The following is a 16242-nucleotide window of genomic DNA, read 5'->3' as shown; positions in this document are numbered from 1 at the left end:
AGTAAACTCCCCTTATAATACTTAAGCTAAAGGTCAATAGGGTTAAGCCCACTAGAAAGCCCTAGTACATTTCATACAATGCTGCCTAAATCAGATTAAGAACCTAAGTAACCATTGCTTATTAGGAAGGCATTCCCCATGGTATTAAGAGAAGATTTCTAATACCTAGCTTGGTCAAACTAGCTTAGTCGGACTGCTTGATTTTTACACCTAAACAAGTGATTATGATAAAACATTACATTGAATTAAATGTTTGGTACTAAGCAAATGCGCTGAATATTATGCTAGCAATCACAATCAAAGCAGACAATCATAGATGCAAAAAGATAAGGGCAATTCTAATGGACAAGAAACACCTGTTTGTGTTGATGGTCGCGCTTGATTTGAAGGTTCCATGAAGGTCCAAATCCTATCAATAGCAACACGCTCCTGTACACACTATGAAATACAAACAATACCTCTAGGAGGCACATCAGTGGGAAAAATTAAAACTCCTAAAAAACAAACTCAAAACACAATCTAGACCCCTAACCTACCTATCTGTCACCCCTTTTAGAATCAAGGAAAGAGGATATTATATAAACCGGGTGGCCACCCTAAGGCTAGGGCTCTATCCTCATCATCTAGATAAATAAAATCGTTGTGCGTGAGGCCATAGTCTTCCTCGGTCTCTATTAGTTCCTCTTCATCATCCTCTTGTGCAAGCATGCTAATCAAGAACCTCGTGATGCGTGGATACTCATCTTGTGCAAAAGAATAAGCATGTGCCATTGGAGACACATTCGCTACTAGGTAGGGATCACTAGTTAGCCATAGACGTATCAGCCATTCTAACTCCTCAAAATTTCTCTCACATGCAAGGCTCTCTATCAAATCCCATTCGCAAGAAAGTATAGGGTAGCATACGTAGAACACTTGTTGAAAAGACAAGGGGTACCTTTCATCAAAAATAGAAGTGCATGCCTCTGGTGAAGTAGCCATTTCTGACAAGACAGATAGATTTGGTTAGGCCTTTAAAACATAAGAGTTGTTTTTGTGTGTTGCTTGAATTGACACGGTGAATTTGGACTTATATGTAAGATCTGATAGGGTGCTCTCTCATTGCTAGGCGCTCTTGCTCTTTACTATTTTTGTTTTTTTGTGAGTATAAGGCTATATATATACATTCCCTAAGATCGGAGATTGAGAGGTCAGGGAAAAAGGTTGAGAGGGAAACAAATGAATGATAACTGTCAGCAAACACTCCCCCCTTCCTTGGGTAGATCATACCGTTTGAAATGAGCTTGTCACCCTTTGAAACCAATTGTTCCAGTTGGTAATAGGTGAGGATTTTTGCCAGTAGTTTGTTATTACCCTAGGTGCCTTGTCAAGATGCAAGGGTGGTAAGGTACTCTCCCAGGATTGAACTTGAAGTGGTTCATCAGGTGATTCTTGAACACTGGGAGGCGTGGATTCTTTTGTAGCTTCATGGAGGTCCACTACTATAGATGGAGGCGGTGTAGAAGCTTTTAACTCTATGGATGTATTACATGATGAGCTAGAATCTTCATGGGACTCCCCCCTTCCTGAGCTAGGTGGAACAAATCGTTCTTTCTTTGGTACCCAAACTAGCTCTAGAACGGGTGTGTAACATTCTGTGATTTTTTTCTTTCCACGATCATTGATTCGTTTTGGAGCTACGGGATTGGGCTCACTTGGGTCAGGTGATAGGTAAGAGCACAATCTACGTTTTGGGACCCAGATTTGATCATTTCCTTGATATTAGCCTTGGGCTTCCAATAGTCGTTTAGGGATCCATCGCAACATTTTCTTACTTTTCTTGGAGCGAGTGGTACGTTTCTTACAAGGATTCTGTTTTTTAGCACTAGCTATGGTCACTAAAGAAGCTTTAGGGACCCACTTGTATGTTTTCTTCGTGACATTAGGATGAGTCTTGTTGGAAGCGATATGCATTGCTTGTAGCATATTTAAGGGTATAGGCATTTCATCCCCCTCAGGTGTTACCCAGGTCATCCCCCTATTTCCCCAAGTGTCTATGGTTGATGCTAGGTGGACCCAATCCACATTGTCCGACTCAGTCATCCCAGGTAGGATATCCATATAAGGAGAATCTTGGCCAATGTCTGTATCCTTCTTACAAGTGTAACAATATTGTAGTGGGGCCGAGTGAACTGTGGTGTCAGAGCGATGATCAATAATGGTTTTACTCCCTAAGGGGTGTACCTTACCAGTCACCAAATCCACTCTAAGGACAGAGTCTTGGAATTGCAAATAGACATGATTTTTAGACCAATCGTGAACCATTTGTGCTTCCCTCATGAATGGTCGTCCTAAAATCATTTCATATGACATAAGGTGTTTAGAGAAATCCATTACAATGAACGTATGTCGTACCTTGTGTCCTAGAACTTTGATCTTAAGATCCTTGAGCATCCCCATAGGTTTGGCTATGGTACCATTTGCCATCTTTACCACAATGTTAGTAACACTGAGGCGGGGTTTTCCCATGGATTCCCAACAATCTTTTGTAACGATGCTAACTCCCGCACCACCATCAAGAATTCCCTTTATAGTTAATCCCTTGGTAGTGATGGGTAGGGTCGCATTAGACTCGTCGCCTTCAAAATACTGCCCTAATTCGTTAATGGGTACCTCGATCACAGACTCGTGTCCATCTAAGTCAAGTGATTGCACATGATTTTCCTCATCAATCATAATCGAGTCAGGCCTATTTGGTTGCGCAAACTGCGGTAATCCCGTTCGTAGCTCTCCGTTAAGGAATGCTCGAAGTGCAAGGAATAACTCAGGATCTCCATACAGCTTTGCTATGATCGTGGTTCGGACCTCAGAAGACATGAAGTCCACTAGTTTGGCAACATTCATTGGCGTTTTGCAGGGTGTAGGTCCTTGACTAGGAACTGGTGAGGATGGAATCTCATATTCCTCAATGGGATCAGGTATTCCTTCGTTAAACATTCTTTCCAACAAGAAGGGTGTATGCTCACTTTCTGATGTCCTGTCCTCACTCCCTTCTTGGATGATACTAGATATGGCTAACGGTCTATGGTTCATGTGGGGTGGATGAACTTGCGTGGGAAACACTGTGTCATGAATTTTGACCTGCATGGGTTCTGGTTCTAGTTTCCTTTGAGTCTTCTCCACTAAACCTCTTAGAAGTTTCACCTGCTCAATCTCATCTACTGGGTTTGGGTACGTCCCAATCTTCTTTTTACGATTCTTCCCTTTTTGCCCCTGCGGTTTATCTTGGGGGTCTTGGATTGGATTTGGAAACACTTGTGGTGTTTTCAGAGGCTCTTTATGGTTTTCTCTCATTCGGTTTTCATTTGGTTCCATGTTACGGTTTTCTTTGTCGGTCTTTCCCTTTGTGGTATTGGTTCTAGTCTCCATTGTCTCGACTGAATCTGAATCATCCTCGAGGTCATTCATATACACGGGGTCATCTCTTGTTCCTATGTTTGTTTTGGAACTTGGCTTTGAATTTTCCGTATTCTGCGACTTCTTCCTTCGTGTCTTCTTTTTCTTTGCTTGGATAACTGACGCGGTATCTCTCTCTTCGAGGATATGTCCTGGCCCTTGAAGCATGGACCGTGTAATCGCATAAGCGGGTGCGACGGGTGGTATTGGTGATGTCACACTAGCAATTTCGACCAAATTCAGGGGTGTGATTTTAGGCGCATTTGGGTTATAGGGGCATTGGGCAATCAAGTGATCTATGCCACAACGATTACATGTGAGTATTGGCATTGCAGACGTGCTCCCTTGATTCACTTGCATCTGTGCAACATTCTTTTGCAGCCTAATAGGGCACTCCGCTACTCGATGTGGTCCACCACACTCGTAGCATTGAAGAGGTGGCCTCCTAGCCTGGGTGTTGATATTTTGACCTCTGGATGCGAGAGCAGCAGCTTGATAAACCGGCTTGACTTGTCCCCAACAATCTTCCATGTAGTATATAGGACACTCTTCCAATGTATCAAGTCCGTAGGCAATACTAGTGTCTATTTCCTCCTCACAGCCATTTGCATAAGCATTTGATGGCTCGCAACCCACTTGGTTCATAGGGACGACTCTTGGATGCGGGGGCTGCGGTCCTAGCACAGGAGGTGGTAGCGGTGTAGCTTGTACAACATTTTGAGATCTAGGGACCATGTGTTGCGGTAGTTGCTCAACAGGTGGAGTAGGCATCAATACAGGAGCTCGAGGCGCATCCGTCCAGGCTACAGGTGGTCTATTTTCCATAATACGTTTGATCATTAAACAATCCTTAGCTTGGTGACCATACCTACCACATGCGTTGCAAGTTCCATTAAATTTTACTCTAAACGTAGGGCACTCACTAGTGCTATGTGGACCTAAGCAAATGGAACACCATTGTTGCTCCCTTCTTGGATACATGTGACTATTTTGAGGGGGTCGATTATCCTTAAGAGACTCTTGGATTGCCTTGGTGAGGTCTGTCAAGAATGTCTCAAATACCTTTGGCTCATTGGCAATGGGCTTTGCAGTCATGGGTTCATACTCAATGGCTTGTGAGCTAGTGGATCTCGTGTCGGTAGACACCCTCATGCCTGCTATCATCAAGTTGTCCTCTAATTGGATTGCATTGGCAGTGACATCTTCCCAGGTTGTGATACCTCTAATCACTAGTCCATTATAGATTCCTTCATTCCTCAACCCTCGAATGAATCGATCAAGCAGTTGGTTATTGTTGAAGCGCTCATTTACAGGGCAATGAGAGTTTAAGTGCTTTAGACGACTAATGAAGTCCCTTATTGACTCTCCTTCCTTACGTTCGGCCTTCTGTAGCTGAGATGCTACACCCCAAAGCACACCTTCTCGTATGTACTCCTTTAGAAACAACCTTCGAAGGGTAGGGTAGATTGTTTTCTCGTCCACCCTTAGGGTCCTATACCAATCTCCAGCCTTCCCACTTAATGTCAAGCTTAAGGCATTGCACTTATGTAGTTCGTTGCGTTCCCCTAAGGAATCACATACTTGTTCAAACACTTCAATGTGTTTTCTAGCATCTTCGTCCCCATTGAATTTTTGCGTGAGTTTGGCGATTTGTACTGCCTTACTTCTAGGCTCTCTATCAGATGCATGACGCATATTTTCCGCGATAGATCGACCTATGGTTTGAGCAAACGCTGCCAAGTCACCTATGTGAGGAGGTAGGGCCGGTGGAGGTACTCTTGGAATCATATGTGGGAGAGGAACGGGTGCCGGTCTTGGCATATGTGTGGATGATGCAGGATATGGAACATAACCGGGCATAGGTCCACTCGGATAAGGGCTAGGGAGCGGCACTCGAGGAGCATAAGCAAGTGGTACAATTGGAGGTGTGGGGGCCATGTGTGCATAAGGGGCTAGAGGCACATATGGTCGAGGCCCCATATTAGGTACTACGACACTAGGTAGTGGCATTGCGCTAACCGTAGATATCATCGGTACATTCTCTGTCAGGCTTATCCCTGGAGTGAGCACTGTGTTTTCCTTGATAGAGGGTTGAGCCAAGTTAGGGAAGCTAAAGTTTTCGCTCGGAGGCTCAGATTGCATAGAGACCCCATGTGAAATGACGTAAGATGGGTCCATGGGGCTCATTAGAGGAGTCTCCATTTGTGATAGAGTAGGCTGTTGAGCCTTGCTTGTGTCCAGAAATCTCATGGGGCTAGTTGAGAGTATATTTACCCCTCGGTTTTGCCTTTCTGATTGAATAATGCCATGGATAACATTACAGATCATTTTCTGTTGATCTTCGATGCTCGTGGCACTAGAGGTGGATTGTACAATCTCTATCCATCCTACATGGTAGGCGTGGCCAGAGTGTAGATCCGTCAACACCTCAGTGTGGAGGTCGTATGTCCAATGATCATTAATGAAGAATCCTTCTAGAGTCGACGTGTTAATGGTTTCTTGTGAGGTAGAAGCAATGTTGCTCCCCGTGGTTTTACTTGTCACCAACGGTACTCTAGAGGGAACTTCTGAAGGAGGCAGCTCAACAGGGCCTTCTTGGTAAGAAGTTGGCAGGATATCCACATGGACACTCTTTGGGGGTGTGGGGTCCACGTGCGATGTGAAAGGAGAGTCCACTTTCCCACCCCCTTCGTGTGCTTCATTTGCATCAGGTTCCGAGCGAGTAGCTCTACCTAATGTTTCCATGAAACGGCTAAACATACTAGTACTAGGCTGTGGAGCTTCGGGAGGTGCATGGCCTTCTCTCTCAGTGTTTTGGGTAGGGTATGCTTCCATGATTTCTGAGTCGAAGGAGGAATCGCTAGCGGCTATTTTAGGGTCTTGGGTGGTGCTACCTTGTGTCCCCGCTGAGGGTCTAGAGCTTATCGTGGATGGGTAATGGGTGTCCGTATGAACAGAGGCACTCTCAATATGCTCGTGTTCTAGCACCCGCCCAGAGCGTAAGTGCATGTGCTTCTGATACCCTAAGGTGTCAAAAAGCTGCTCTAGGAGGCCTTGTGACTAGTTTTTAGCGTGTTTTTTGTTTGTTTTTTTGCTAGATTTTTTAGAGCGTGTCGTGGAATGGGCCGTGTGATAGCTCAAAACGAGCGTTTCGGTCAAAGGGTCGTGCCGTGCTTTACAGCCCTCCGTTTGGTCACTCTATGCCCTCGGAATCCCTAAAACTGTCAATTTCCAGTAGGGAACTAGGCCCAAACTAGAAAGTCTAAGGGTGCAATTGGGAAGAGAAGGGAGGAGAGTGGAGGACTTGTCCCACATGCTCTCATTCTCTCTTGAGGAAGTAGGGTATATATATAAGAGTGAGTCTAGTATATATCATAAGACTGAGGACTGAGGCCTGGACTTGGGCTTGGGCTTGGGCTTCTATCTTTTATACAAACCAACCCGTCCGTTTTAAGAGTCACGTTTTTTATTTTCGAAAAATATTGCCACCCGCTCACTCGCGTTTTTAATTTCCGGAATTTTTTTTTATTTTTTTTTCCCCGGATTTTTTTTATTTTTTTTTGGAGAAAAAATATTTTTTTTTAAATTTTTTTTTTTTTTTTTTGGGTGCAGAAAATACAGAAATTGAAAACGCAGATATGCAGAAATTGCAAAAAACGCAGATATGCAGAAATTTCAGAAAACGCAGAAATTGGAAAAACGCAGATATGCAGAAATTGCAGAAATTGAAAACGCAGAAATTGACAATGCAGAAAATTGCAGAAATTGAAAACGCAGAAATTGAAAATTGCAGAAATTGAAAACGCCGAGCTTGAAAATGAAGAAATTGCAGAAAATTAAAAAAACGCAGAAATGCAGAAAATTGCAGAAATTGAAAACGCCGAACCTTTCCCTATTGGTCCGACAAGCCCGGTAACTGACTCTAAATATTACAACGTTTATAGATCATAGGGTGTCCGTGTGCCGTGAGGGTTAACAGAGCCTCGACACTTGAGGCTTGGGTTAGCAAGTGATGGTGTCAACCCCTTTGGCACTAAGTCTACTTCATGGAGCACTTGGCCTATGGTGACCGTCAACTACAATATGCCACAACCAAGAAGGGCAATATACTTATTTCCTTGCTTGTGCCAGGGAAGTACAAAGTGTCAAAATATTGAAGTCTACCTCGAGGCCCTCATTGAGGAGTTGGAGGAGTTATGGAGAGGCATTGATGTTGTCGATGTCTCACTTGCAAAGGGGGGAGAGAGGCCATTGTGAAGGGAATCCTTATGTGGACTATGCAGGATTATCCTGGGCTTGGAGAGGTTTTTGGTAGTCCCCTTTCCTCTATCTCTCTTTCCCTTTAGTTCACTCATCTCTCTAACCATATGATATGTATGTAGGGTTGTCCACATCGGGGCACAATGCGTGTCCTACTTGCGGGCCATCGTTGGTGACGGAGAGGCCCGATTCCTTGCGCAAGGTAATCTATCCAAACAACCATCATTTCTTACCCCAAGGGCATAACAAGCACAAGGCCCCAACAAATGGGAAAACCCCTCTAAAGCTCACGATGGCAGATTGGGCAGCCCATTGGGAAAAACACCACAACAACAATCCGGATCCGTATCCTCCACCAAAATGTGTGTCAAGGTATTCCATATTTTTAAGGCTTCCATATTGGATGGACTTAAAAATACAACATCTCTTGGATCCCATGCACATATTCAAGAATGTAGCCGAAACACTACGGGACCACATTATTGGGAAGAAGGACTCTTTGGATGCGGGGAAGGATTTGAGGCTTTTAAAATGTCTCCCTGCCTTTGCTACTCCATGTCGTGCTTCAAATGGAAAGATTATGCTTCCTAAAGCACCATGGATGCTAGCCAAAGAAGAATTATACAAGGTGAAGGGTACCATTGCCTCTATTCACACACCAATAGGATACATGAGGACGCTAAAGGCATCTTTCACAAAAGTGAAGAAGGGTGGAAGCATTCAATTGTATGGGTTGAAGTACCATGATTGTCACAAGATGCTTCATGTAATCTTCATACTCCCTATTCTATCTATAGTTTGTGTGTATGACTATCAATCAGTTTCCCTTTCCTTGATTTACAGTGTAGTTCAGTCCGCCGGTCACCATGCATATATGTTGGGACAAGAAAGTCAGGAATGCTATTTTCAAACTAGGAGAGCTAGTAAGGTACATCACAGGACTCCACTCAACTACAACTTTTTTATGTACACAATAATTTCAACGAGCACTTAGTGTATCCTTGTGTGTTTTCTTGCAGATTTGTGAGCTCCAAGGAAATCGAAATAGATGCTATCCCTGTTGCTCAAACACTTGCAACAAAACTGTGTGTGCCATTGAAGATGCATTTCCTCGATCGGTCCTTCTTAGTCAAATTCACCTCTTGGTTCACATGGTGGAGGAGATCGCTATATCTTGAGTAGTATATGCACGATGGATGTTCTTCTTAGAGAGGTCTTCAAAGACTCTCAAAGATTTTGTGCGGCTACGGTCTCAACCAGAGGCACATATAGCCAAAGGGTGGATAGTTCAAGAGGCATTTGTTTACATATCAGAGTGGTTTGCACAAGTTGATCCTTCAATGCCTTGCATGTGGTCAGATGAGGAAGATGCAAGGATGACATCACACTTGCCAAGTGGAAAGGGGAAACTACTTAACATGGATATGAATCTATACCAAGTGGTCAGTAACTTTTGTATTCGCAATGCAAAGATTATGACCAAGTGGGTGGACTTGTGCATAGTGGCAAAGGCAAGGCGTTTTCAAGAGAGGGAAGCATGGAAGCAAGCACATGGAGAAAGGGGGGTACCCCCAGTGCCTAGACACATTACATGTTTCCCAGATCTCATTAGTGCAGAGTGAATTCATGAGAGAATGACCGAGGCAAAAGTGCGCGGAGAAGACATCAACTGCAAAGAATAGGAGTATGCACGAGGTTGCGTACCAAAGGTAGATTAATCATATACCTAAACCATACTGTAGCACTATTTCTTGAAATTATCTATAGATACATTAATATATTTCTCCATTTTGTAGTTCCTTTCCTTTAACTCTATGTGGTTAAAGGGTCGTCACTTTCATGCGCGCCACATTGACGAGCGTAGAACCGCCATGGATTATGCCATCATGGGCAACTTTGACACAGATGGTGATGAAGCCAGGTACTGCGAAACTATTGAAAGGATACTAAAGGTTAATTTTAGAACCTTTCATACCTTTATCTTCGAGTGCAAGTGGTCTGCAAATGTGTCTAGACGGTATGAGAATGGCCTCTACACGGTGGATCCTAGTGTGTATCACATAGAGAGGTATGACATGTTAATTTTACCGCACAATTGTGAGTAGGTGAGTAACATGTACTTTTTTTATTCTTATTTGATTGTAGCGTTGGTTATACCAATGTTATTCAACTTGAGCTTCTATTTTATAAGTAATCTATATCGGAGAAATCCACCAACCAAAACTTTGGTTTGTAATTCCCGTAACACCTCAGGGGAGAACCATTTTTTCCAGTAATGAAGGGGAGACTATCTTTGACCCTCTTCCACCTCCGACTTTTTTGGATGAGGTGAAAACAAAGGAGAGGGAGGTCGATGAATCAAGTCCGGTGGCAGCAAGGATTAACGAGGATGATTGCATGAAGATGAAGATGATGAGATAGAGGATGACGAACTCGAAGATGATGAAGACAATGCATCCACAAACGACAATTTCGTTTTTCTTTTCCTTGATTTAGGATCCATGGGCTTAGAATTTGATGATGCCTCATGTACATATATTTTAGAAGATGATTTATAAACATTTTGCAGTTATGAAGTATTTTGGTCGTGTAATCCATTCATCTTCTGTCTCCCCTCTTCCTCTCGTTAGATTTGAGAATATGCTCAATTATGTTAATCAATTGACCATGATTATTTTAGTTGTAACCAAGTGTAATCTTATATCCTCCCCCTCTCTCTCTCTCTCTCTCTCTCTCTCTCTCTCTCTCTCTCTCTCTCTCTCTCTCTCTCTCTCTCATTCTCTTCTTTTCTAAATTTGAAAATTTTATACAATATTCTTTCATTTTTATTGAGAGGAGGGAAACACCAAACTTTGAAGGGAGGGGGGTAAGAAAGAATTTAAAAGTTTATGCATTAAATTTGGTTGTCGGATATAACAGCGGTAATTTATGCGATAATAACAACGATCATAAACGCGATAAAAATAGCAAAAATAGTCATGGTAATATTTTAAACAAAAAACTCCCCTGCCCTCCTCTCTCTTATTTCCCTACTTGAATTTGCACCTTCTGTCTACAAAACGCGATAAAACATCGCGGTAAACACTTGGCTCTTTCAATAGTGATCAACGGCTTTACTACATTTTTCAATAAACTTCCTAGTAAACCCACCTACTTAAGTCTTCACAATATTGGAGAAGGGAAGGATTTTGTTATGTATGTTGAGGTTTGACCACAAACCCCTTGTAGACCTCATGTTGGCTTCCATTACCATTTTCCTAGCCCAATGATGGTGGAACATCCTATGCTTGAAGCCTAGTTTGACTTTGACCTAGTCCCTTTTAGTTTCTATTATATCAAATGGATCATTCAAAAATTGGATTACAAAGAACCCCTTGTTATCCCCACATACTTCGCACAAGCCATTCAGAGATATAATCGAAATGGCAAGTGGGGAAGGGGATATCCTAGCGGCAACAGGCCCAGAGCATTTAATTTTTTGGAAGCCATTAAGAGATACAATTATACTGACTTCTGAGTTGGGGAAAAAAATAAAAGAATCAAAATTAAGAAAGCAATGAAAAGAATCGACAAATTCGGCAACAGCAAGCAATGTTTTAATGAAAGGGCATTGAAAACATGGGGTTTTGGGCAAAAGGACCTATATTCTATAGTTAGGCAGCCAACGTAAAAACATCCAAGTGCTGTTATGATATCAAAAACGCAGCAGCGGTCTGTGTTGATGGGAGGAATAATGATGGTGAGGCCGATTGACCCTCATGTACAAGAATTTGTTGAAGATGGAGACATAAAGAAATCGCCAGTGCCAGAACCATCAGTAGTAAGCACCTTATAAAAGGACCAAAAAGAGATTGAAAGTGACAATGTATATGAAACACACTAAATGTATTTGAAGTACTTTTTGTATTAAGACCTTGTCTTTACCTTCTCCATATTTGAATTTTTGTACCTAAGTGATAATTATAAAGACTACATTTAAATACATGTCCTTGCACTTCATATACTTTTCTCCCTCTTGGATATCTGTCAAGATAAAGAATTATGTTAGTAAAAAATATTTATGTTTCATGTAAACCCGTCGTTTTGGTGGAACTACCTACTTGTCTACCATTGATCTGAAATAAACATTCTTGGGGAAAATCAACTTCGTCTTCATTTATTAAATCTTGTGGAAGTTGTAGAAGATTGCACTCTCCAGCAATAGATAGAGTGGTTCGAAGTTCTTCATTCATCCACACATCAATGTGCACTAAAGGATTTCCTTGCATATTTTGAAGGACCTGATCCAATATCACAGGAACACCATTCACTCTATGAGATCTCTGATAGTAAAATGTCATGATAAAGTTCTGACACACAAGCATGGTATTCTTAAGAGCTATTGGACATTCACTTGTGGCAAAAAAATCCACAAATACATGGAATGGCATGCTAACTCTGATTTTCACAAGCCTACTTGCTACATTAGGCTTCAACCCTTTTTGCACTTCATTAAATAGAATCAAGCGAAGTGCCTCACTTATGTCACTAGTTGGCAAGGACCAGTTTGAACTTATAAAATCTGGTAAAGAAAACTTTTCTAGTGTTCCAGAAGAAAGATTGGTACCGACATGAAAGAAACTATCATAAAAGAAAACACCTAGCTCTGCAAGTTGTCGATTTGTTCTTCCTTGATACCATTGACTACCAGTGAAAGCATAGTAGACATTGATTACTCCTATTATACAATCCACTGATTGTCATTCTTCATAGGAAGAAGGATAGACATCTACAAAATACGTAAATAAAATCATAATAAAACTTAAAGAAACCACATTAAAAAACATTTCTGCTTTATAAATCACAATTTGGTCTATTTAATGGAAGGTCCATTGGCCATTCAGAAAGTGTAAGCTCTCTATGCATATAAACATGTTGAACAAGAAATTCTTCCACTGATTTCTTGTTCTGATTGACATGAAAATCCTTCACCCTTGTCTTCTAAGACGACCAAAATTCATTTGTACTTTGCCTCTTTCGCTTTCTTGATTGCATTAGAACCCAATATCATTTGGTTATTGTCAAAGTTATCCAATGATTTTGATCATCAAGTGTATTGAAAAAAATTATAGACTCAATAGAAGCAGAGGGCTTACGTAACCTCCTCGAGGAAGCCATAGAATGTAGAGAGAAAACAAGAGAAACTTGAGAAGAGGAAGTTCAAGAAGCTTTAGATGAGAGAAGTATAATTAATCATAAGTAACTAGTGAACTCGATATTTTTGTGACTAGCAGTCCACTTATGCATGATTTTAATAATAAGAGTTTTTCCTTGAAAGAGGGAATGCATCATGAAAGTACTGGTTGATTTGAAAGGGGCTCTTTTTAAATGAATAAAGCTTATCGATCTTTGAAAACAATGAAGATTGATATCTTTGTTTTAAAGGTTTACTAGTCGTTTTCACTTCTTTTTTTTACAAAATTCTTTTTTTTAGACTCCTTTTAGTGATACTTTTCACCGTTACGATGGCTTAAAGATGATTGGTTCTTACCTTTCGGTCCTCAATTCTTAAAAGGTCTTCTCTAGATCTCAAATTTTTCCTAATGCTTCACACATGCCATTAAGAGATACAATCGAAATGGCCATGGGAAGGGGATATCTTTTTTTCTTTTCCATAAAAAGCGAGAACAAATTTATATTAATGAAGGAATGTAATTACAAAAAATTTGATAGCGTAGAAAAGGATTTTGAACACCAAGTTTGTTTTGTAACTATTGACCGGGAAGCGGCAACAGGCCCATAGAATTTAATTTTTTGGAAGCCATTAAGAGATACAATTGTACTGACTCCTGACTCCTGGGGAAAAAATGAAAAGAATCGAAATTAAGAAAGCAATGAAAAAAATGAATAGAATCGACGAATCCGACGACAGCAAGCAATGTTTTAATGCAAGGGCATCGAAAACATGGAGTTTTGGCCAAAAGGACCTATATCTATAGTTAGGCAGCCAGCGTGAAAACATCGCAGTGCCGTTATGATATCAGAAACGCAGCGGTGGTCTGTGTTGACGGGAGGAAGAATGATGGTGAGGACGAGCATGAGCAGCCCTAATCTAAGGTCATCTGCAAGCGTTTTATCAGATCCTGCAAGCCGCGTGCGCCAGGCTGCTTGTTGGAGACGTCGTACCTGCACAATCCTTCTATTGCTATATTGTCATTATTGCATTGCTACTGAGGCGGCGGCGTCATCAACGGCGCGAAATATCAGTAAGACGATCTGGCCGTCGAAGTTTTTGGAGAAGGTGCGGGCTGAGAACCCAGGGATCGTGATGATGGGCGAGGTGCGGCACATTGAGCATCCCTCGTCTCCGTTCAGAGCATCAGCGGACGGCAGCCTGCAGCGGACTACTAATCTAAGTACTACGACGACGTTTAATGAGCTCATTAATACGCAGGGCCACGTCAACCTGAATGAGAGGAAGTACTACGTGGAGATGGAGATCGGAACGCCCCGTCACCGGTACAACATGCTGATTGACACCGAAACCAGCCTCACTTGGCTTGAATGCCGGTTAGGCTTGAATTATGGAAGCGAGGATCCAGTCTACATTCAAACCCTTTCAGCGTCTTACAGGCCGCTCCGTTGCCCCGACGAATGTGAAGGGAAAGCATATTTCAGGGCAAGTACTTAACACCATAATTACCAGTTCCATGTCCTTTTCAATATCTGATCATGCCATTATAATATAATCAATTATATTGTGATGTTAATGCTGCAGACCTGCGACGGTCCGTTTGAATGCCAGTTCGCCATGCATGTTGGTCCATCAATTAGATATTCTACATGGGGGTATTTCGCAAGAGAAACTTTCGCATTTACAGGTCATGTGGATATGCAAAACGTTCTGTTTGGATGTGTACACGAAGGTCGCAATATTGATGGCCCTGGCCGGGGAGTGCTCGGCCTGGGTGACGACCATCATTTTTCTCAGATCCCTATAGTACATGTGGATTCCAACTTCTTCTTTTGCCTTCCAGAAAGCTCTTCTGCAACAGGGGTGGTCGGCCTCGGGGTGCTAGACCGCGATCCTGCACCAAGAACCCAAACCACCGCGCTTCTCACTCTGCCGGCAGGACATCCCCTTCCCCACGTGCCATTTCAAAAGATTAACATCAGTAATGTCGTCTTCAATGTGCCCGGTGCTGATATCGCTACAGGTCTTCATACAGGATTGACTTTAACACATGTGGAGGAAAGATTTTGGGAGTTGCTAAAGATTTGGTTCCTTTCTATAGCACAGCAACGATTTGGGCTAACGGAAGAACCAGAAAGAGAGGGTTTGAGACCTTGCTTCAGGCTGGGCCCGCATGGCCCAAACGCGACAAATATTCCCTCTATGGAGCTAATTTTCGGCGGTCCCCTGATCATCAAGCTTCCACCCAACAAAATTTTGTTGCCCTCAAGCAGGTCGCCCGACATTTACTGCTTTGCCTTTGATGGTCCCCATCCTTCAGCCACCAGGAAAATGATTCTTGGTAGTACCCACCTCTCTTCCTTCCTTGTCTACGTTGACAGACAGCAACGGAGAGTGACCTTCACCCGGGACTACTGTTGAACAGATACCCCACTCGCCCTACGTCGTTGCTCAGTTTGGAATTCAAGCGATTTTTGACTAGCTTAACTTCTATATCACCCAAATGTGGTATAGAAAAACATCAAGATTTTGTATGACGTTAAAATACTCTACTTCTTCTTCTTCTTCTTCTTCTTCCTCTCTCTCCTCTCTCTCTCTCTCTCTATACTTACACTTAACTTAATTCCTTTGCAACCAAGCTAAATAACAATGTTAGCTAGATGAGCTTAGTTTCTGAATTGTGAGGCCTATCCTCACCATTGTCATAGTTCAACATCATCGCCGTATGAGAAAAAACCCTTGGGGGATCAAGGGTTTTTTCATCCACACTTTGGGGTTCTACTTCTGTGTTCTCTCCTTCTCTCTCAACATCATGTGTGTATTCTACACACTTTGGGGTTCTATTTCTCTGCTCTCTCCTTCTTTCTCAACAATATGTTTTTTGAGCTACAAAACCATCTTCTTTTTGAAACAAGTGAACTACACCTACCCTTATATGGTTGAGCTCACATTCCCTTGAATGTGAACTACACTATCACCTCATCTCTCACTCTTTCCAATGCAAAGCATAATTTTGGGACGTTGGTAAGAATTCTCATCGGCTATTCACTTTAGGTCCCTAGTGAGTTTCCAAGTCTAAGTATCACACACCACTTTATTGCTCAAATTTTGATCACATTAGAGCTTGCTCCCCCATGAGCTCTCCCTAGAGCCACTCTTCTCCCAACCATGATATGGATTCTCAATTGCAAGTCTCATTCCCAAAGTTTTTTTCCATTTGTAGCCACTTATGAGTTGCATGCAAACCACATGATATATAAGTTTTTGGGTCCCATGCCATAGTCATATCTCGGAGGAGAATAGTGAGATCACTCTCTCTCTCTCTCTCTCTCTCTCCGCCCCACCCCTCCCCCCCCCGCCTTAGGTTTGTATTT

At 42.2% G+C, this 16242-nt stretch overlaps 1 protein-coding gene across 1 annotated transcript; it reads left to right on the top strand.

Annotated features, from left to right (window-relative positions):
- The first annotated feature begins 13708 nt into the window (after window positions 1-13708).
- On the top strand, window positions 13709-15289 carry LOC147420237 (aspartic proteinase CDR1-like). Its single transcript, XM_086504497.1, has 2 exons — window positions 13709-14353; window positions 14453-15289. Exons 1-2 carry the CDS (start codon window positions 13709-13711, stop codon window positions 15287-15289), a joined length of 1482 nt encoding a protein of 493 aa, XP_086360623.1.
- Window positions 15290-16242: the final 953 nt, after the last annotated feature.

Source organism: Adiantum capillus-veneris, chromosome 28 (assembly GCF_014529385.1).
Source record: "Adiantum capillus-veneris isolate H3 chromosome 28, ASM1452938v2, whole genome shotgun sequence".
Taxonomy (NCBI): domain Eukaryota; kingdom Viridiplantae; phylum Streptophyta; class Polypodiopsida; order Polypodiales; family Pteridaceae; genus Adiantum; species Adiantum capillus-veneris.
This window is presented reverse-complemented; position numbering and strand designations above follow the sequence as displayed.

What these genes read in the sequence shown, in the direction of transcription:
- LOC147420237 (XM_086504497.1), top strand. Translation starts at nt 13,709, where the DNA reads ATGATATCAGAAACGCAGCGGTGGTCTGTGTTGACGGGAGGAAGAATG. An exon ending in AAGGGAAAGCATATTTCAGG is followed by an intron (nt 14,354 to 14,452) that starts GCAAGTACTTAA and finishes TTAATGCTGCAG; the next exon opens with ACCTGCGACGGTCCGTTTGA.